General features: G+C 37.8%; 1 protein-coding gene across 3 annotated transcripts in view; it reads right to left on the reverse strand.

Moving 5' to 3' along the window:
• Nucleotides 1-3,746: 3,746 nt before the first annotated feature.
• The window catches only part of BBOX1 (gamma-butyrobetaine hydroxylase 1), a 40,866-nt gene continuing 22,844 nt past the window's right edge, over nt 3,747-21,768 (reverse strand). For 2 of the 3 annotated variants that reach the window (XM_058161165.1, XM_058161155.1), the window contains 5 exons: nt 11,946-12,051; nt 8,397-8,593; nt 7,740-7,796; nt 7,127-7,293; nt 3,747-5,077 (listed from right to left, as the gene is read on the reverse strand). In XM_058161165.1, coding sequence (XP_058017148.1) covers nt 4,911-5,077; nt 7,127-7,293; nt 7,740-7,796; nt 8,397-8,593; nt 11,946-12,051 — 694 coding nt within the window. In that variant the 3' untranslated portion in view covers nt 3,747-4,910. The remainder of the gene's footprint in view (nt 5,078-7,126; nt 7,294-7,739; nt 7,797-8,396; nt 8,594-11,945; nt 12,052-21,768) is intronic. The other variant, XM_058161175.1, reaches the window with a different exon arrangement.

The following is a 21,768-nucleotide window of genomic DNA, read 5'->3' on the forward strand; positions in this document are numbered from 1 at the left end:
CAACTTCTTGGTGAGGCTCAACTGGAGATTGGTTGGCAGTTCTTCAGAGTCTTCTTTCTTTCATCTGATATTCAAGGAGGGAAGGGAGTCCATGGGAATCTTTATCCTATGGAAACAATTATTACAACGGTAAATATCAGAATTTACAAATAAATTGGAGCCTAAATTGAATGGAACGTTGTGCTTCTTTTACAAGTGGATGGTAATGTATTCCAGCTCCTGTTTTAGTTGTAAGAGATCTAGAGATCTTATTACCCAATGATCAAGTATTGTGAAATCACTGTGGTCTTACCAGGGATCAAAGTCTTCTGTAGGAACAAAATAATGGAACTAACAGAAATAGGGAAAAGATAAAACAATCCTTCTGCAACCTGAATGCTGTCTATATATTTAGGCCTTGACTCCTAGAATTTTCAGCAGTAACTTTCACACATCTGGGACAGGGGTGATATTCACTTACCTTTGCTACCGGTTCGCAAATGTGAGCATGTGCGCACTCGCTTCGCTCACATGCACTACCTCCGCACATGTGCAGGAACTTCTGTGCATGTGCAGAGCATCAAAAACGGGACATGATGACGTCTGGGTGGGTGGGCAGAGCCTTCTGCAGCCACCGCTACTGGTTCACCTGAATTGGATAGAACCGGCTGAATCCCATCACTGATCTGGGAGACATATAGGCCAAGAAAGAATGGAATAAACCAATGCAATTACCTGCTCCTTGTTTTGCAGAAGGAAGGGTTATAGATGGAGAGAGAGAACCAAAGAGTTTCATCAATCTATTAAAATCTATTTTATCGCCCTAGTATCTACTTTTTTTAATCATATGAAGTGCTAACAAGTTGCCATGAAATCTAAGCTATTACATTTGGGTGGCAAAAAATCTACACTCACTGATGACATCAGACTGCCCAAATCTGGTAGTTATAGAATATTATTCTGGCCAATTAAAGTTACTCAAATATTTGCTGTTTGTAGACTGTGTATGATTTCCATTAACAAGCCACTAGATGGAAGCCCTGCTTCACTACTTTACTATTACAGAGTCAGAGCAGCAACCATGAATGTGGGGTTTGATAAATGACAAATTATTTGAAGTACGAATCAAGATTTTCGCTTTCTTGGGCCAGTCTCCAGTGGATAAATTATGCAAAGAAATATTTCTGAATGCCATTGTCAGTTATTTGCATTGAAATAAATAAGGAAACGTTAGAATAAGCAGTTGCTTAAACACTGAAGTATCTCTTTAGTTATTTATTGAATTTATTTGCCACCCATCTCATAACAAAATGAATCTGGGTGGCAAATAAATCACTTGATCACAAATAAATTGATCAAGTCTGCTAGCCAGCTTGCCCTGGATTTCTGAAAGCACTTGTTTTGAGGATCAGGGGTAGAAAGATAAAGGAGCTGAAGGTACGTATATTGGCTTCAGTTATCATCCTTGCTATTGTTTATGGAAAGAAAAGTAGGATCCTGAAAATTGGCTATGAAGATGGTATTTTTGGGAAACTTTTGGATTCCTGGATCATAGTACGTATCACTTGTAGAAAAGATTCCTAGGCAGGTGCAAGAGATATCTCAAAATGTATACTGAGAGGATATGCACCAAGACAAATTCCTTGTCTATCCAATCACACTTGGCCAATAAACTATTCTATTCTATTCTATTCTATTCTATTCTATTCTATTCTATTCTATTCTATTCTATTCTATTCTATTCTATTCTATTCTATTCTATTCTATTCTGAAAGGGCAGGGAAAATGTGCTTAGCAAAAGCCTTGTTAACCTCAACAGGAGGGTTTTAAACTAAACCAGAAGGCAGAAGACAGAAGCACAAACTCAGGTAAAGAAGTGAGCTCCAGGCAATAACTAACAATAACACCGAAGCCTGCAATTATTGCAGGTTCGAGCCCGGCCCAAGGTTGACTCAGCCTTCCATCCTTTATAAGGTAGGTAAAATGAGGACCCAGATTGTTGGGGGGGCAATAAGTTGACTTTGTAAAAAAATATACAAATAGAATGAGACTATTGCCTTATACACTGTAAGCCGCCCTGAGTCTTCGGAGAAGGGCGGGGTATAAATGTAAACAAAAAAAATAACAAATAACTAAGGAGGCATATGACAAGAAACGATACTCAAAAATCTCCACCTGGTAGACCATTATCAAATGACATCCTAATCTTTCCAATACCATTAGGTGCGGGAATTCTCTTGCAAGCTCTACTGGGAATGGAGTCCACTCATAGCTTTTTACATGCCTTTGCTCCAAAAAGATTATAGAAGATTTTATTATTTATTGTATTGCTCTATTTCTCCTTCAGACCTGGAAAACTTCAGGATCCCTTCTTGGTAAGAAAATTATTTTGGTCTGATACATATAAAACTGAATACCTAATGAATTTAGATTAGAAGACTAGTGCTACAGAAATTAGTAAGTGTTGCATGAGCTGCTGCTAAACAGAGAATATTTTATCAAAAGTTCCTAAGGCTAATATTGTATTTGCTACAATAATATTACTTTGATGATTTTTTTACTGATTTTTACACATTTTAATCTTTTTATTAATATTTTGTGCAGGTTTGATCTTATTTGTTACAACCAATGGTCAAAACAATAAATTTAACTGAATTGGGGGAATAAATGACAGTTCGATAAAAAGTTAAGACTCTCCCACTTGCAACTTCTTTCATGCAAGTCAAGAGAAAAAGAAGCACCATAAAAATTAATCACAGCAACAGTATGCACTGGAGTCCCTTTACTATTATCTAAGATCTACTCTTGTGTAAAAGAAATTCATCTTAGTTCTTTTAAGTCACTTTTGAAAAAATAGTCAAAGCACTATTCCATTTCATATGCTAGATATCATTAGAAAGAACCAGAATTAAAATAATTCATACATTGTGCTAAACTCAGTATGTTGTGCACAGTGGTTTGATTCTTTCAAGAATTTTATAGCCATTCTATGTTATAAAATTTCAGGAGTTGTAAAAAGCATACACTTACTTTCACTATAATTTCCATGATACGTATTTGTGTGTGAATATATTCATTTAGTAAGACATCATTATGTTTAAAGTTTCCCTAGCTTGTTTCACATGAGTTTTAACTTCTCATTTGCAAAATAAAATGTGTTGGTGTACATAAGAAAAAAAGAGGCAAAGGCATCCCCATGGATTTTACTCTGTAGTTGTGACCAACTTTAGGGGGGAAGTGCTCATCTTCCTTTCTTAAGCCAAAGAGCCAGCATTGTTTGGAGACAATGTAGTCATGTGGCCAGCACACCATCACACCGCAGCACAGACTGCACAGTGAAACATGGAACACAGCTACCTTCCTGGAAGCTTATATGCGTTACTAGGTTGGCAGGATCTGAGACAAGTGATGGGAGCTCACTCTGTCTCACAGCACTTGGGTCTCGAACTGCCGAGCTGTAGATCTTTAATGGTCTAAGATGCAGTGTCCTCATCATTGAGCTAGAGGTGGGCATCACATACTACAATAACCAGTTCGCCCAGAACTGAAAATATGAGTATGTGCATGTGAGCAGCATCGAAAAATTGGCAACTATATAGGACATGATAGCACCAGAGTGGTTGGGCAGGCCCAGCCACTGGTCAGAACTACTGGTTCGCCCAAACCAGCAGCAGCCCACCAATGCATTGAGCCATTGCATCCCATGTTGGTGTTCATAAGGCACACAAATATAAGGACAACATATTGCTACTTAAAAACAAAAATCCTTGTTTTTGTTAATTTTGTTAATTATTGTTTTGGTTTGTGCCTATGAGTCAGCTTATATTCATTTATGAAAAACCACAAACATGTCCAGGAAAAAATATCAGACAGACTATTAACTTTTAAGGCTATGAAAATAACCTGATTTTCAGAGGATTAATAGTAATGGACTTCTCAGTTCATAAAGAGAACTTCCCATTTCACCTCTTTTTTCTTTGCTGTCCTCAATGATAATACATATGTTAATAACAACAACAACAACAACAACAGAGTTGGAAGGGACCTTGGAGGTCTTCTAGTCCAACCTCCTGCCCAGGCAGGAAACCCTACACCACTTCAAACAAATGGTTATCCAACATCTTCCAGTGTTGGAGCATTCACAACTTCTGCAGGGAAGTTGTTCCACTTATTATAATATGCCTCCAAAATGGACAAGCTCTTGTTAAAGATTTTCAGCATTCCATGCTATACTTGTTTTTTAGTTAGTCTATTCTTCAATATTCTTTGGAAAACTTGGAAGTTGCCCAGACTACTTAGCAAGAAAGGGTAAACTATGTGTTCTCATAGTAGAAATAGTCCTCAATCTATGATTGCAATTAAGCCCAGAACTATGGTCATAAGTCATGCCAGTTGTTAAGCAGGTCATCACATGACCAACTCATTTTTACATTTTATACAATGGTCATTAAGCAAATCACCATGATTAAGTGAACCCATTATAGTCGTTAAGCAATGCCAAGGTCGTTAAGTGAACCAATTATCCGCAAATAATGCTTTTTGCTACAAATTGGAGATAAGCACCAGTTCCTGGCAAAAAAATATTGTAAATTGTGATCACATGACTGCAGAATGCTTCAAACGGCTGCAAATGTGGGCAGGTTGCTGAGCACCCAAAATATGATCACATGTGGAGTGGATGGGGCAGCCAGATTATCAGTACTTTTTGCGTGTGTGTCATAACTGAATGGTTACTAAGCAATCAGACATAAGTTGAGGACTACCTGTAAGAACCCATGTTATTCCTTGTTTAAGAGATTATCTACATATTCAACAGGATAGGCAACACCTAGCTTATTCCAGAATGCCCTGAATAATATCAAGTTCACTTTCTTTTATGGAAAAAAACATCCAATCCCAGCAAAGTTTAAAAGTTCTCCTTAGTCCAAGCTTCAAAGGCATTGTCTTCCCAGAACATTCTTTTGTAAGATTCGGAGCCTTGACATTACTACATCCCAGTCTGCGTAGGCTCCTTCAAGATGACGGGATATTTCTGCTCCCGTCTGGTAACTCTGCCGACCATGAAGTAAACGCCAATTATCAAATACCACTACATCACCTAGAAAGAAGGCAAAGAATTATTTTAAAATAAAATCTGTGGTAAATACATCTATACTAATTAGGGATATGATGGAGCAGAAAGGCTTACTGATACAATATTTATAACTATTGAAGCCAGTAGTTCCCTAAATGCAGCTTAACATCTGATGATTGCATTGGTATACAGTTTTATTGGCAATTTTTTCAAAATAAATAAAAGTATTTTGTCACTGCTTTCTTCTGAGATTTTTTTCTAACTTCTCAATGTAGCCTATAGCAGGGGTTCCCAATCCCCGGTCCATGGGTTGGCACCAGTCCATACATGCTGTTGTGGTCCGCCAGCAGCCTGCGGAGCTGGCAACCGAGTCAGACAGCGATGAGGCTGAGATGGGACCAGGGCCATCGGGGAGTGAGGTATGGACTCCAGAGCCTGCAGAGACTGATAGTAGTGAGGCAGAGGAACAGGAGGAGCCTGTTGCTAATGCACACCTGAGAAGAGCTGCCAGAAGGCAAGAGCAGCTCAAGCAAAGAGGATGACTCGGGAGTAGGGCCAAGAAATGATTGGCCCCTCCCATAAGGCTTAAAAATATCAGCAACGCCGTTTGGGCTTTGGCGGAAAACAACGTTGGTAGCTTCATCTTCTTGCATTTATTTTTGTATCAGTAACTTCTGAACGTTTGCCAAGAAAAGCCTTTGGCAGTTGGCCTAATTGGACCAAGGTTTGTGATAGGACTGGGGAATTTGTGTTGGGAGGAATTTGCTTTAATTTAGTTGAACTACACTGGGAATGAAGTAATTTCTCAGCTGTTCAAATAAAGTTTTTTTCCCCCCCACTGACTGAATATTCTACTACCTACTTGGGCCTGGGTCACAACACAGGCCACCCAACAACACAGGATGCAGAAAAAACGCCCTCTGGTCTGCAGAAAAACCTCACCACAGAACTGGTCCCTGGTACCCAAAAGATTGGGGGCCGCTGGCCTACAGCATTCAAGTTCTCTCATGACTACTTACTGAAGTATTAGGAGCATGGTGGCTTGAATGGTTGGGCTGCTGGGAAGGAGATTAGCAAGCCCACGTTTGAGACCTGAGACTTGCCATGGGGCAGGGTTGAGCTCTTGTCCTTCATTCCAGCTCCTCCTGGGGATATGAAAGGAACCCCCAGCTGGCATTCTCAGGGCAACAGTTATGTCACCGGTTAATTCTTTCAAGCTGGAAGTGCCTTGGTGCTTCTGACACAAGTGCAAAATACTGAAGTACTAATCACTTTCAACCAAAGTAGCAGCTTGGCACTGCCAAATGTACTTAATAGGCAAATATTAGGAGAAATCTGCTTCAGGTGCATTTGCATATATGTGTGTCCATCTATCTTCACTATCACTTCAGAATGCATTTTAAGAAAAATGAGCACCGCATGTGAGACGTAGGTAAAAAGAAGAGATTTATATAACAAAGTAACAGAGAATTGGAAGGGACCTTATAGGTCATCTAGTCCAACCCCCCGCCCAAACAGGAGACCTTACACCATTTCTGACAGATGGCAGTCCAGTCACTTTTTGAAAGCTTCCAGTGGTGAAGCTCCCATAACTTCTGAAGGCAGACTACTTCCTCTGCCCATTCCCTTCCCTGGCTTCTCCCCCAAAAGCTGGGGAGAATTGGCAACGAAGTAAAAAAGAAGTCCCAGAGGTGCTTTTTCCAGAAAGCACCTGGATTTTCTTTTTCCTTTTCTTTTCTTTGAAAGCATTTGGCTTCTCATCCAAGAAACGTCTTTAGTTCTTTGGGACAACCATGACCAGAATGATTGACAATCTCAGTAAATAAGCAAATAAGGAATTTTATTATTCTGGCTAATAAAAAATTAATTAATGAATGAAAGAGTGAGATGGGATACAAATTTATACAACAGGATATGTTGTGCCTGGAGCCCTCCTTGTATCTGAGAAAAACCTACCCTTAATAGTTGGAGAATTTTCTGAAGGAGTTCTTGTGTATTTCTTCCTATTTCTACTGAAAGAGATTTTTAAATCAACGGGGAAAAAAAACTGATTACCATTTCATCCAGGCCTACCTGGCTTCATTTTGTATGAATATTTATAATCCGTGCTATTTAGGAGATCAACATAGTCCTTGAGAGCAGCATAAAATGGTTTTACTTTTTCAGCAGGTATGTCAAATATTGTATCTCTGGTTGCATTGTTAAAATTGATACGAACCACTTGGCCCTTTTCATCTACACTGTTGAGAAATGAGAGAACAATTCAGGTTATCCTCAAATTTTTCAACAGTTTTACGTAACACCATTCTTCATTCACTGGCATTTTAAATAGGTTACAGTTATAAACCTTATAACAAATAAACTATGAAACTTACAATGAATTAACTGCTGTATGGTAAATAACTGAGAATCTGACTGGTTTGTTTCAATAAAGCAATTAAATTTACCAAAATTTCCTTATAAATTTGAAATTAGGGAAAAGTTAAACACAAAAGCAAAACTAGACCGATTTAGTTCATTCTGTCAGAGAGAAATGTTTTGCTTTTAAATTTTGAGGCTTCATCATGGTTTATACAACTATCTGTTGAGTGTGACATTGGATTGCCATTACCACTTTTAATATGGAAAGTGTCTTAACTGTAAAAAAAAAATCCTATAAAATGAATGTAAGAGAAATTAAACTAACCATCTGCCCATTATAAAGCTTCCTCCATCCAGCAGTACTGCTTTGCTGAGGCCTATACTAATAAAAAACCAAAATTACATGCAGATAATTTTCAAAAATGCAATGATGTAATATAATACAGGGGTGTCAAACTCGCGTTGTCACATTGTCGTCACGTGACATATTGCGACATTCCCCCCCTTTGCTAAAACAGGGGTGAGCATGGCCAGTGTGTAACGCATCCGGCCTGCGGCCCACGAGTTTCACACCCCTGATAATATAATAATGTAATGTAATGTAAATGTAATATCATATCATATAATTCCATATATATATAATATATGGATACATATGTACTTATGTACATATGTATATATTATATGGATGTGTGTGTTTTCATACACATCCATATAATATATTATCATATATATCAATATGATAATATGAACAGTACACATATTTTTAAAAAGCTGATTTGTATTTCTGTCCACAAGGTGGCAGGCATAGCCTTAACACTTTTTATTTTGTTCAATAAAACTGACTGCTCAGGGTTTCACCAGTGAGATAGATGGCCATATAAATGTGCTAAATAAATAAAGCAAACAGATACTTTTGCTTGCAATTCAGGAATAAGACAGCATCAGATAAAAATATACCATATAATTCAGTGTTACCTACTCTATAATTCTTTGTTTGGCTTGCATGGCAAAATCACAGTAATCAACTCCAGTGTCTGTGAAATCTACAAATGTCGAGGTCAAGATTTTGAAGGCATAAGGATTTTGCTCCTTAAACTTATTGGCTACATGAAATCCATCCACAACTTCACTCTCCCCTCCAGTAGAAGTTTGTTTTATACAATGCAGAAACTGAATCTGTAACAAAGTAATAACAGGTTATTATTATAAGTTCAACATTATGCTCTACATAGGACCCTCTACAGTAGGACCGCCTACTGCCACCGATTGCCTCCCACCAACCCGTATGCTCTCACAGAGAGGGACTCCTTAGGGTGCCGTCCGCCAGGCAGTGCCGACTGGCGACACCCAGAGGAAGGGCTTTCTCTGTGGGGGCTCCCACCCTCTGGAACGAGCTTCCCCCAGGGCTGCGCCAACTTCCCGACCTCCGAACCTTCCGCCGCGAGCTTAAGACACATCTATTTATTTGCGCAGGGCTAGCCTAGGGTTTTTAGTTTTAAATTTAGTTTTAATGGGGTTTTATACTATTTTAGTGATATTTTAATTTCGGCCTAATTAATAAGTTTTTTAATTGTTGTTTTTATTTGTATTATTCTTACGTTTTTATTTGGCTGTACAATGCCCTGAGTCCTTCGGGAGATAGGGCGGTATAAAAATTCGAATAAATAAATAAATAAATAAATAAATAAATAAATAAATAAATAAATAAATAAATAAATAAATAAATACATTTATATTTTACATCATCAATGTCTTTAGAAGTCTCCTTACTATATAACATGACATGGTTTCTTTAAAAATCCCAAACCTAGAAACATACAGAGACTCTAAAGATTGCTTGCAAAACTTTTTGTTTAAAGCTATGTTTTAAAAAATTCTTACAAGCATTTGAAAGTAATATCTTGATGTGATTCTTGGCATAAATTAGAATATGAACTTTCTTTTCTTTCCCATTTGAAAACTTCCCCTTGATTGCCATACCATATGTACTTGTACAACCTCTAAATGAATTCTCAAGGTAACTCCCAAATCTGGGGGGGGGGGGGAATTGGCATCTATTTAGTAGCACACGATCTGCTTAATTCATCAAAAGTATGATACCACGGATTGTTTGAAGGCCTTGAGTAAAAATTTCCTACAGCAACACACAGACCACATTAATCTCCTCATCTTTGCAAACACAGCAAGAATGGCAGAAATATGGGCAGTATTGGAAGTTCAGTAGGTTATTAAAATACCGAACCGAAATACGTATACATTTTCTCCACTGAAACATCATGGGTTTTCTCCCATGAATCCATCTGAGAAATTCTAAGCATTTCTCTGCAATACACTGAATAGTTATTACAGCAACAGATGAAGTTGTGAGCTGAACGTAATTTAGTACATGGTTGATTTAAAGTGATTATATAGAAAATAACTTGGAATTGGTGTAAACCTCACTAGAATTGATATTCACCAAAGGCCAATTTGCACCATTTGGAACTTCTTATAAATTTAAATAGAATGATCATACTAAATAAGGGCTTTGACTGCTTTATGCGGTAGGTAGAAGCTCTACCATAGAACTCTTTTCAGATTTCACTGTTTTCTATTAGGAGACTTAAATGATGTTAACTTTGCATTGCTTTGGAATCTTCTTAATGCAATGTTACAGAGCTTTATTTTTTTCCCCCACTTTATACAATACATGAATAGGTTTGCCAGCTAAAAATTCAGGATATCTGACATAAATAACACAATAAATAGCACAATATTACAAACTGTGTGCATCTGTGACTACACCTGAGCTGATTAAAATGAAATTGAAAAATACTAACCTCAAACAATATAGTGTTCTCCAGATGTTTTGGTCTCATCAGCCCTGTGACTATGGTGAACTGCAAAATATTGCAGCTGTTGTATTGTAAAATGTCTGAATGTATTGTAAAATGTCAAGAGTAACAAATAATACATTTTATGAACGGGCAGAATCAAAGGTACATCTGGAAGTAAGATCTGGTACTAAATGTTATTGTATCACCAGTGCTATTTAAAATTTTAACTGAAGCTATTTGTACTGAAATTAGGGAGCTAAAAGCAAGATATCATTTAAATCAGAAGAAGTTGTCCACTATCAAGAGAAGCACTTGAGTCCAGGAGTGAACTGGATGGTGACCAATGACTTGTAGTGAAATCCTGTGAACCAATGGCTTCCAAATCAAGAACTACTTTTTCTCAATGGGTTGTACTTTTCAGAATTTACTGAACTTAGAATAGAATAGAATAGAATAGAATAGAATAGAATAGAATAGAATAGAATAGAATTTTTTATTGGCCAAGTGTGATTGGACACACAAGGAATTTGTCTTGGTGCATACAGAATAAGAACAAAGTTGGAAGGGACCTTGGAGGCCTTCTAGTCCAACTCCCTGCTCAGGCAGGAAACCCTATACCATTTCAGACAAATGGTTATCCAGTCTCATCTTAAAAACTTCCAGTGTTGGAAGCATTCACAAATTCTGGAGGCAAGTTGTTCTACAAATTAATTATTCTGTCAACATTTCTCCTTAGTTCTACTGTAGGTTGCTTCTCTCCTTGATTAGTTTCCACCCATTGCTTCTTGTCCTGCCCTCAGGTGCATTGGAGAATAGCTTGACTCCCTCTTCTTTGTGGCAACCCCTGAGATATTGGAACACTGCTATAATGTCATCCCTAGACCTTCTTTTCATTAAACTAGACATATCAAATTCCAGCAACTGTTCTTTATATCTTTCAGTTCCCTAATCATCCTTATTGCTCTTCTCTGCACTCTTTCTAGTGTGTCAACATCTTTTTTACATTGTGGCAACCAAAGCTGGATACAGTATTTCAAGTGTGGCCTTACCAAGGTATCATAAAGTGGTATTAACACTTCAGGTGATCTTGATTCTATCCCCCTGTTAATGCAGCCTGAATCTGTGCTCTTCATTAGAAGCACAGTTATCTATTACTATCCGCATTTCATAAATCAGTTGTCTGTTTTTGGACTTGGAGAGCTTGACTATTAGATTTCCTTCAATAAGCGTCTCAAAATTGGATTATAATGATGTGCTTTGTGAACTTGGGAATAGTTCAGTGCTGCAATTAGTTCAGAAAACACTAGGAAGAGGATTAAGCATGTCTGAGTTCTACTGTGTTAATGAGCCAGCTTCAACATGTTAGTGTTAATTTACAAATCTCTAAACAATTTGGAATCCGATTAACTCAAATAATACCATTATATATATAAACATTCAAGACTTTCAGGAGAGGCTCTACGGTTCATGATACAGTTGTAAACTGGGGTTCTATGGGAAGTTCTGCCAATGATGGTGTGTTTTAAATTTTCTTTGAAAAACACTTTTTTTTATGTTGATCTTCCCTGAATAAAACTCATGGGCTCCCAGTTTCTACTGTGGTGTCTTTAACCATTATACCAAACTGGCTCTCGTACAACATAATACATGGCTAATCAAAACATTTCTATTACTATGCGATTTTACTGCCTTGTTTTTTATGTTTCTCTTACCCCTGGTGGAAATTGTAGAACAGGATAATCGGTATGAAAACTTAGCTTCTCAGTTGTGTAAGCCACGTTGTTGGCATCCAATTTGTCTTGCACTTGCCAAGTAGGCCTTTATAATGAATAAGAAATGAAAAACAAAACTATAATAATCTGCCTGTAAAAATCTAGATGCAAATTATACAGATCCAAAAACCGAATGATCACAAAATTAACATCCACATTATCAATGTCTCACTGTTTTTATCATTTTATTAATAGCATTTATTAAACTTTAAAAATGCAGCTAATCATTGTTTGAGATGGGGAGGATAATGATCGCGATCACAAGGGTGACAAGGAACAGAGAAAGGTGGGCTTTGAATTTTTCTCCTCCTCCTCCTCCTCCTCCTTCCTGCAAAACTGCTTTCCTTTAGGGGAAAAGCAATTAGTAACACATCTGGAAAGGAATGTTCAGATTTGAAATTCCCTTTCCTGAAAAATAATATCCCATGAGTTCTTATTTGTATTCATCCATGTAAACAATTTACTGGCTATGCTTTGTATCGCTAATGTCTATAACAGTCTATTTATTTTTCTTTTCTGAACACTGAAGGAGATTCCAATCTCGAATTGGCATGCTAAAGGATGCCAATGGAAAGATAATAACCAATTCCAAGAAAATCCAAAAAGATGAAAGAAATATACTGAAATATTGTACGGTACATTTGTCAATATCCACCATACTTTAGAGAACACTCCTTCTTTACAAGAAATTCTAATACTAGAAGACGAAGTCAGATCAACACTCCAGTCATTACCAAATCAGAAGGTTACAGGCACAAAAATATGACAAGCACCAAAAAAACAAAAATAAAAAACCAATGAACATTTTTATGAGGATATGCCAAATAAATTTGGAGAATGGTACAGATTGGACAATATCAATCTATATACTGGAATATATGTTGAGATGTAAAAAAGGTTTTTTTTAATGATTATTAAAAAAAACATCCTCACAGACTGAAATCAGTTTTTGAATACAACAAAATATTGTACTCAATTAGATACAGAAAAGATTTTGTACATGTTGATAAGTGCTTCTGTCTTTTTCCCCTTAAAACTAGCCATCTTCTTCACAAAGCAAAATTTCCAAAATTTCAAATAAAGCGAGTATGAAACTTTTGAAGTCTGAAATGCTAATGTGATGTAATCTCAAAGTATCGCTGTGTAATGAGTACTACTATAGTCATCTAGATCAGTGTGCTTTCCACAATCATCCTTTGTGGAATGATTCCACTAAAAGTCCAATCAAGGGAAAGAATGAGAACATGATTGCCCACATCTTGATTCCTGCACGCAGATACAAAATCACACCAAAAGTAGAATGCGACAATTTCTCATTCAGTGCTCGCAAGATACTTATAAAAGCAATAGACTTGCACGTTGCAGCCATGAAGCTTCTTCTCAATAGCAACGTCTATCTGTCTGCCAACAGACATGTGTTCAGAAATCATGAACAAAGGACACTGGCCATGTTGCACAGGGAGATTTACATTACAACAGAATTACAGAATGGGTGTTAGGGAGCTAGCTTATTTGTATTCTCCAATCAGGGTCAGTTGGAGGTTATGCTGATGGCTCAAATCTCACTGATCTGAGACAGGTAAAATTAAATGCGGTGTGAGTGAGCTCCGAATTCTTCGAAGGACCCAGGAGCAAAAAAAAAACCAAAATAGAATAGAATAGAATTTTATTGGCCAAGTGTGATTGGACACACAAGGAATTTGTCTTGGTGCATATGCTCTCAGTGTACATAAAAGAAAAGATACGTTCATCAAGGTACAACATTTACAACACAATTGATGGTTTAACAAAACATAATAAAGCCACTGTATAAACATGACGGTGATCAATCTATTTTCCAAAGCACCTGAAGGCTAGACAAGGAATAATGGATGAAAACTGAACAAGGGAGAGATTCAACCTAGAAATAAGGAGAAATTTTCTGACACCGTGAACAATCAACCAATGGAACAGCTTGCCTTCAGAAGTTGTGGGAGCTTCATCACTGGAAACTTTCAAGAAGAGACTGGACTGTCATCTGTCAGAAATGACCTCCTGCTTGGCTGTGGGGAGGTTAGATTAGATGACCTACAAGGTCCCTTCCAACTCTGTTATTCTGTTAAATTTCTCAGTAAGTAAATAAGAGGAGAGAAGGGAAAGAATATGAGGAGCTTTTTTTGCTTCCTTCATGCACTTTTCTCAGACTGCAAGAAAGCTATAATTAAGTCAGAAAAGTTTTAGAAAGCCATGTCATGATTTAATATTAACCAGAGCTTCCCACCTACAGTATTCCACTTTCTACTCTATTTTCACCTGAATGCTTTGCTTTGATCCAACATAGAAAATAACTGCTCGGAACAGCTTGTTCTTTATTTTCTCTCATATCTCAGAGTGGGCTGAAAAACTCTGAGCCATACGCAACTAACCTAGCTTTCCCAAACGCTTTCTAATAGCTAAGAAATAACCGGAGGGTCATAAAATATTCTGAATGAGTCTATTTGTTCCCCACACAACTACAAATGATATAGTTTCCTTTTGTATCAATGTAAAAAATAACAAAAATTGCTAGAATGGAGACACACAGAGAAAGGAAAAAAGAAATCTGAGCTAAGTTTCAAGCTGTGGAAACTTGCAGGAGAAGAAGAGCTTGTAACTGTGCTGGTTGAACAGCAAGGAACTAGGTGGACAATTTCCCTCAGTCTGTTGGAGTGATCACCTGTGTGTTAGATGCCCTTCCTCATTGGTTAAAGTTTTTAAGGTGAAATCATGAGTAGGTTCCAGGTGGTAGTAAATGCATCCTTGAGAAAGAGGGAGATTCAAGAGGCACTGGTCCATTCTCTCTTCATGAAGTCACCCTGTCTTCACCCAAACTGGGCACGTTCCATCCAGTTTCCAACCACATCTTTTTTAAAGAAAAGTCATTGAGAAGAGTGCTGACCTGTAACTCCAAAGAGCCTTGGAGAAACCCCTTTTGATCTGATTTCAGGCTGGGTCAGGATTGGTCATAGTTGATGACATATGGAATGGAGACAATGCAATCTCCTGGCCCTCCTTTATCTTTCAGTGTCTTTCGATACAATTGACTATGGTAATAGCAGGAATTGATGGAGCAGGAATTGGAGCATAAAAAAAAAAGGTATGAACTCTTTTGACAGCAGGAAAGTTTGGGACCCAATTAGAAAATCAGACAATGAGCCAGGCAAAATGGAAGAGGCATTACAATGCAGCAGGCCATCAAGTAGCACACAAAGTACTCCTAAATGGGAAACCTACAAATTTAAAAAGATAGAGAGAGGAAAATAATACCCAGCAGGAACATCAAGAGAGGGAGCATTTTAAAGATGTTTTTATACTGATGCAGTTAGAAAACAAAATTAAAATATGAAATCTGGTGAAGTAATTGGCTTGATGTTCAAACTGAACAAATACAAACTTTTTGGACTGGGCATCAGACAGATCAAACACCTAATGTACCTTATGCAGGTAGTCACGTATTGTAGCACAACTAAAACCAGAGATACCTTTCAGAATTAGATCCAAAAAGGTTCCAAGATTGAAGCATGCAATCTTCAACTACATTTTATCCAGAACAGAATGACTCAAGGTTGGACAGGATTTGGTAGGGAAAGTTGTCCATGGTCCAAATACTGAGCCTCATCATACTGAAGATGGTATGAGAGATACTAAATTACAGCATGGTGTTTATATGCAATCCTTAGAGATTTACCACATTGCCATGGTACACAAATCTTAAAAAGTTCTCAGTAACTTCCTCTTCCTATAGAAAATGAACTTGTGTAATTACTATACAACTGAAACTTCCATTATACCTAAAATCGAGATGTGCAGTGTGATATAGTTTTCTGGGATGTTTAAAAAAACTTCACCCTTCCTGAAACTTTAAATTTTAGCCCTTTTCACGTAGTTTTATTTTATGCTGTTGGACACAGAATTCATTCAGTGCTTTTTGCTCCTCTTGTCTTCCCCACCCTCTTGGCTAATCACCTGCCAAACACTGCCTGCTTAATTCATCACATATTCACTATCCATTACAGTCAACTGGCAGAGATGATTTTTTTCCAAACCACTGCTTTGCTATTTTTAACTTGTAACAAACTCTTCTATTTAACAAATATTAACTTGCTCTTTTGTGGGAACTTCACTATAGCTTAACTTGGTTGGTCATAATCAATTAACTCAAACCCAAGCAGTTAAACCATTTCGTAATTGTTTTTCTCTCTCCCTCTATCTGTATGTGTGTGGGTGGGCGGGGGTGTTGTATGAATGAGACAAACAGACAGACAGGATTGAATTATATAAGAAATAGTATATTTTTCTCTAAATGCAAGGGAGGATACAGTAAAAACTTTCCTTCCTTTCTTTCCTTCCTTCCTTTCTTCGCTTAGTTTATTTGTCTAGCTTAATATGTTTTTTTTTAAGTTACTGGATTTGGGATTATTCTGAAATCACTAGGGAAAAAAAGAAGACGAGTAGATTTTAAAATGGCCTGTAACTTCATAGTGAAAATGCAACTTGAAATGGCACATTCAGTGCCCATGATCTTCTGCTGGAACATATTGACTTATTCTCTACTTTTGAGAGTGTTTGTCTACACAGATTCCAGAAAAGGCTCTGACTTCCAATTTTTATTGTTCCAATAGAAGAGAATATCTGTAGCTCTGGGTTTAATTGTGGACTTCTTGTTGCTTAGAGATCATCAAGAACTCCACAAAACATTTATGCCCAAGGGATGAAGATGTAGTCTTTTCCTTCAATTATTCACAACTACTTTTCCTCTCCATTAGTAACTACATGACAAATGAGAGATAAAACTCTGCCTTATTAGTTCTCAGCATTAGAGTGAATTTGGATGTACATATTCTTCCAGACCTCTTATATTCCAGACAGCTTGTGTTCTAAGATGCTGTTTTTAAGTCCATTTGGTTCATAAGTTCAACTAAGCATATATTTAAAAAATGCATGGTACAGTTCTTACCTTACATAACTTAAGTCACATTTCTTCTTCTCCAAGTGATCCAATTGTGCACTAACCCTAACCTTTATGCCCTCTAAGCACCAGCAAATGCTTTGACTTCCTCTCATCCCTTGCTTGTAGGGATGACCAAGAGCGCATCCTCCCAGCCAGTGGAGGGAGACCAGCTCTGGGTCCAGAAGTCTTTTCCTGCACTGATCCACAGCAGCTTTGGCCACCAGCTCTAGAAGCTGGTCTAGAATTGTTCCATGGGGACTATCAGTGGGAAAAGGCCATTGCCAGGATAACCAGGTGCTGCCATCCTTTGTGACTCATAGGCAGAGGAATAAGGTACACTGGTTGGTCTTGACCCTATGAACAGCAGTGGGCCACCCTTCGCTTTGCCGTTTTCCACAAGAATAATGGGATGCATTTGGTGGGAGTTCCCAGTGGCAACAGATCCTTGGCCCCAGGTCCCTTAACAGTATTAAGTATCTGGGAGTGCAGATAATTAACAATCTGAATTGGTCTCTCCACACATCATCCTTAGTGAAGCATGCAAACCAACGTCTGCATTTCCTGTGTTGGATGAGAAGAGCGCATCTTTCTCCTTCAGTCCTGGCCATTTTTTACAGAGGCACGATTGAGAATGTTTTAACAAACTGCATCACTATTTGGTTCGGTGGAAGCAATGCCTCAGATAGAAAGTCCATACAGAGAGTGGTAAGGATAGCCGAGAAGATTATAGGAAGCTCGCTTCCCATTGTTCAGGATACTGCTTATAAGCGCTATGTACTTAAGAGATCTGTTGTGACCCAGGCCCAAGAAGGTAGTAGTAGATGAAATCAGTTCAAAAACAAACAGACTTTATTAGAACAGCTGAGAATTAACTCATTCTCAGCATTGTCCAAACTAAATTAAAGCAAATTCTTCAAAACACAATTCTTCAGTCTTATCACCAACCTTGGTCTAATTAGGCAAACTGCCAAAGGCTTTTCTTGGCAAAAGTTCAAAAGCAGAAAATGCCGACAAGAAATAAATGCAGCAAGACAAGAAGCAATTCTAACAACATTGTTTTCCGGCAAAGAGCCCAAACGCCGTTGCTGGTCTTTTAAGCCTTATGGGAGAGGCCAATCATCTCTTGGCCCTACTCCCAAGTCGTCCTCTTTGCTTTAGTTGCTCTTGCCTTCTGGCTGCTCTTGACTTCTGGCAGCTCTTCCCATGCGTGCATTAGGAACAGGCTCCCCCTGTTCCTCTGCCTCACTACTGTCAGCCTTTGGAGGCTCTGGAGTCTGCACATCACTCCCAGATGGCCCTGGCTCCACCTCTGTCTCTGATGCAGAACCCTCACCCGGACCTTCTCTAGCCTCCAGGACTGGCCCATGTTCTTCCTCAACCTCATCGCTGTCCGACTCAGTTGCCAGCTCCGCAGGCTGCTGGCGGACCAAAACAAGCTCAAAGCATTGTTAGAGACCTCACACACCCACTTTATGGTCTGTTTCTATTGCTCTCCTCTGGGAGGAGATTTCGAAGTATTCTAATTCAGATTCTGTAACAGCTTTGTTTTTATGCCATCCATCTGGTAAACTTGCAGGATTCATTTTTTTCGCAATGTACATGTATACATCTGAACTAGTTTGTGTTGTTTCTCTGTGTCATATAACATATGTGGGTACGTGGGCATAATCTAATCTTATCTATCTGTCTGTCTGTCTGTCTGTCTGTCTGTCTGTCTGTCTGTCTGTCTGTCTGTCTGTCTGTCTGTCTGTCTATCTATCTATCTATCTATCTATCTATCTATCTATCTATCTATCTATCTATCTATCTGTCTGTCGTCCTGTTTATGTAGTTTATATTGAAGGTGGTGACCCTTTGAGGGCTGTAATGCAACAAACTTTCATTTTAATGTATGCTGATTAGTGTACATGCAAAGTGACAATAAAGTTATTCTAAGTCTAAATCATACTTGTGCAGTCACAAGCCTCTTTGTCTGCCTGTGGCTTGACTTTCCCCCCCTCTTCTTCATGCTATTGACCCTCTTCCTGGGGCAGCACTCAAGCGGAGCAAACACCTTCCCAACCTAGTGAATTTTTCCCATCCCGCAAGGAGGGGCTTTGGACCTCTTTCAGACGCTGCTCAGTCAATGGGCCTGGACCCTGGTAATGGGTCATTTCCAGCTTTCTTGACTATAGACTTCCAGTATGCATAAATGAAGCCTTTGCTGCCTTTTTCTACCTTCCAGGACCTTCTAGGTTGGAGTTACAAACGTTTGTAACTTGGAAGTTCATAAGTAGGAGACTGTCTATACTAGCCATTTCCAACCTTGGATTATCAATCTCTGTATTGTCTGGGAATTGTCTGTGCAGAGTGCCAATCTAGGAAAAACTGGCTAAGCCAATGCTGAGTACGCAAATGGAGCTTCCATATCACCTTGCATAAAAACATGGCTGGGGTGTATGTGAATAATTGTTGATTATGTGTTTTAATCTGAAAGGAATGTAAATCTTCTAGTCAAGGTTTGGAATGTGTACATGTAATCATTTTCTCCTGTTTGTTTTTTATAGTTTCAGACAGAGGAAAAAGAAGTGGAGAATTTTTGGTTTCTAACAAGACTAACCGATATTATCTAAAACAAAAGGGGTGGGGGAATATTAATAGTTCTTATTGGCTGGAAGCCTTTCAATATACTGGGTGTTATGGTTTTCAGCAGATCGTTAAATGCATAACTTGCAGAAATGTCACTGTTACAATAGTGCTCAAATGAGGCATTGGAAATACTGGGGATCAGCTAGCCTATATAGATATTCCCTAAATAACTTTTATGTTGTCTTTTTCTTATAATGTGAGAGTCTACTCTAGACATGCAGATTTTGGAGATATTACTAAAATGACAAACAGACACAGCTAATGTGAATTTTTAAATAAATAGATAAAGCTACCATTATTTGGATAACAAATATTCAGATGACCACTTGGTTTCACTAAATAGAGTTTTCTCTTTGCTGCCATCTCCTAGTAATCTAAAAGTGGCTAAGTGCTGGCTTAGTAATCTAAAAGTGGCTAAATTGCTGTCTTATAAACTAGGAGACAGTGAATTCTAGGCCTCCCTTTGGCATGAAAAACCAGCTGGGTAACTTTGGGTCAGTCACTCTCTCTTAGCCCAACCTACCACACATGATTTTTGTAGGGATATTAAGAGGCAGGAGGTCTGTTTGCCACCTTAAGTTATGTAGAAGAAAAGGTAGACTAAAAATCTAATAATAATTATCTGGATTTTGCCAGTCAGATATGATAATTCTACCACAGAAGCCAAAGTTTCAAGATTGCCTAACTCAGAAGACATCCCAGTTGTAGAATTTGAAAAAAGTATAATCATTTTAATATTGTAAGCTTCCTGGAGTTTACCATGTGGTAAGATGGGTGGTTCATAAATTTAATAAGTAAATAAAAATTTAAATGACAATAAAAGTCACACAAAATATTCTCGGCATTTCTACAAGACTCTTTCTGCTAAGAGAGTTAAACATGCTTGTGACTGTGATAAAAAGTGTTCCTGCATAAACCTATTTCTCAACAAACTGGAAAATATGTCTCTACTGCACATTTGAATTAGACAGTCACATTTCTGAAGGATATTATCACCATTTAAAATGAAGCTTCCTGTAACCCATATTAACCATAGCAACAAATTCTGAACAGATGTCTACAGGCTGCTTTAAGACTAAAGAGAGTCGAAACATAGGATGGGCAAGATAAGACACCAGGCTGGGAAATCGATGGCCCTGAACAGAGGTATATAATCAGTTTTACACGGAGTTAGACTTCTGGAGTCTAATACCATTACTGCAGGTGGAGAGCTTAAATGATGGATTTAATTCCTTCAATGGAGATACAAATTTTATTAATAATCCACAGGGTCTCTTATCACCACTAGCTAGTGTGCCAATATGCACATATTGGGAGAAAGCAGACCTTACCATAATTAAAGTACATTTGTTTTTAATTGTAGCCAGGATACAAAATGGGAAAATGAAAATGTCAGTATGTTAATCTATGGTAATTAATGACCTCAAAATGTTTTCAATTATAACTCTCATTAGTTGAGTCTTGCAGGGCAAACGATCAAAGATTCTGGGATTTATGGGAAGCTGGTTTTAAAACTTTTTACTGTTAACTATAGCACTGCGGGTTAAATTTTTTACATTTATTCTATGTTAAGAACTGGTTCACCTGAAATGTTAACACCATGATTTACTTTACATCATGGGCAGCAGTCTGCACATTCTCTGTGACTGACAAAATCCTTTTTGTATGGTTCCTGTAAAATTATATTGCTAAATTTCAAGGGCAAAGTGGCAAGAAACAGAGGTACAATTCCCTGCTGTTTCACATCTAAAACAAGTCAAAAATACACTATAAGCCTGCTTGTAGGCTTAATACACCAAAATACAATTAATAAATGGGAAAAAACATAGTTTTGCTATCATCTTCTACTTATCTGGATTACTACAGCTCAGATATATTAGTCATAGCTCAGATAAGGTCTGCTCTCTGCTTTTCTCCTTGGGTTGGTTGTGAGGATATTAAAAATGTCTAATAAAGATTGATCACAGCTTACCATGTCATCTAAACTTCTGCTGGTGGCAATAGTAGGATAAATCATGATATGAAGTTGCCTTGTTTCCAAAAAATCCAAATTTATCATTTTTCCCAATCAAAAATGGTTAAATTGTCATTAATTAAAATGGACTTCCTAAAAATAAAATTTTTCTTAATAGTTATCCTGGAAGAGGCAGAGCAATATAGGATTCT

Source organism: Ahaetulla prasina, chromosome 1 (genome assembly GCF_028640845.1).
Source record: "Ahaetulla prasina isolate Xishuangbanna chromosome 1, ASM2864084v1, whole genome shotgun sequence".
NCBI classification, from domain to species: Eukaryota; Metazoa; Chordata; class Lepidosauria; order Squamata; family Colubridae; genus Ahaetulla; species Ahaetulla prasina.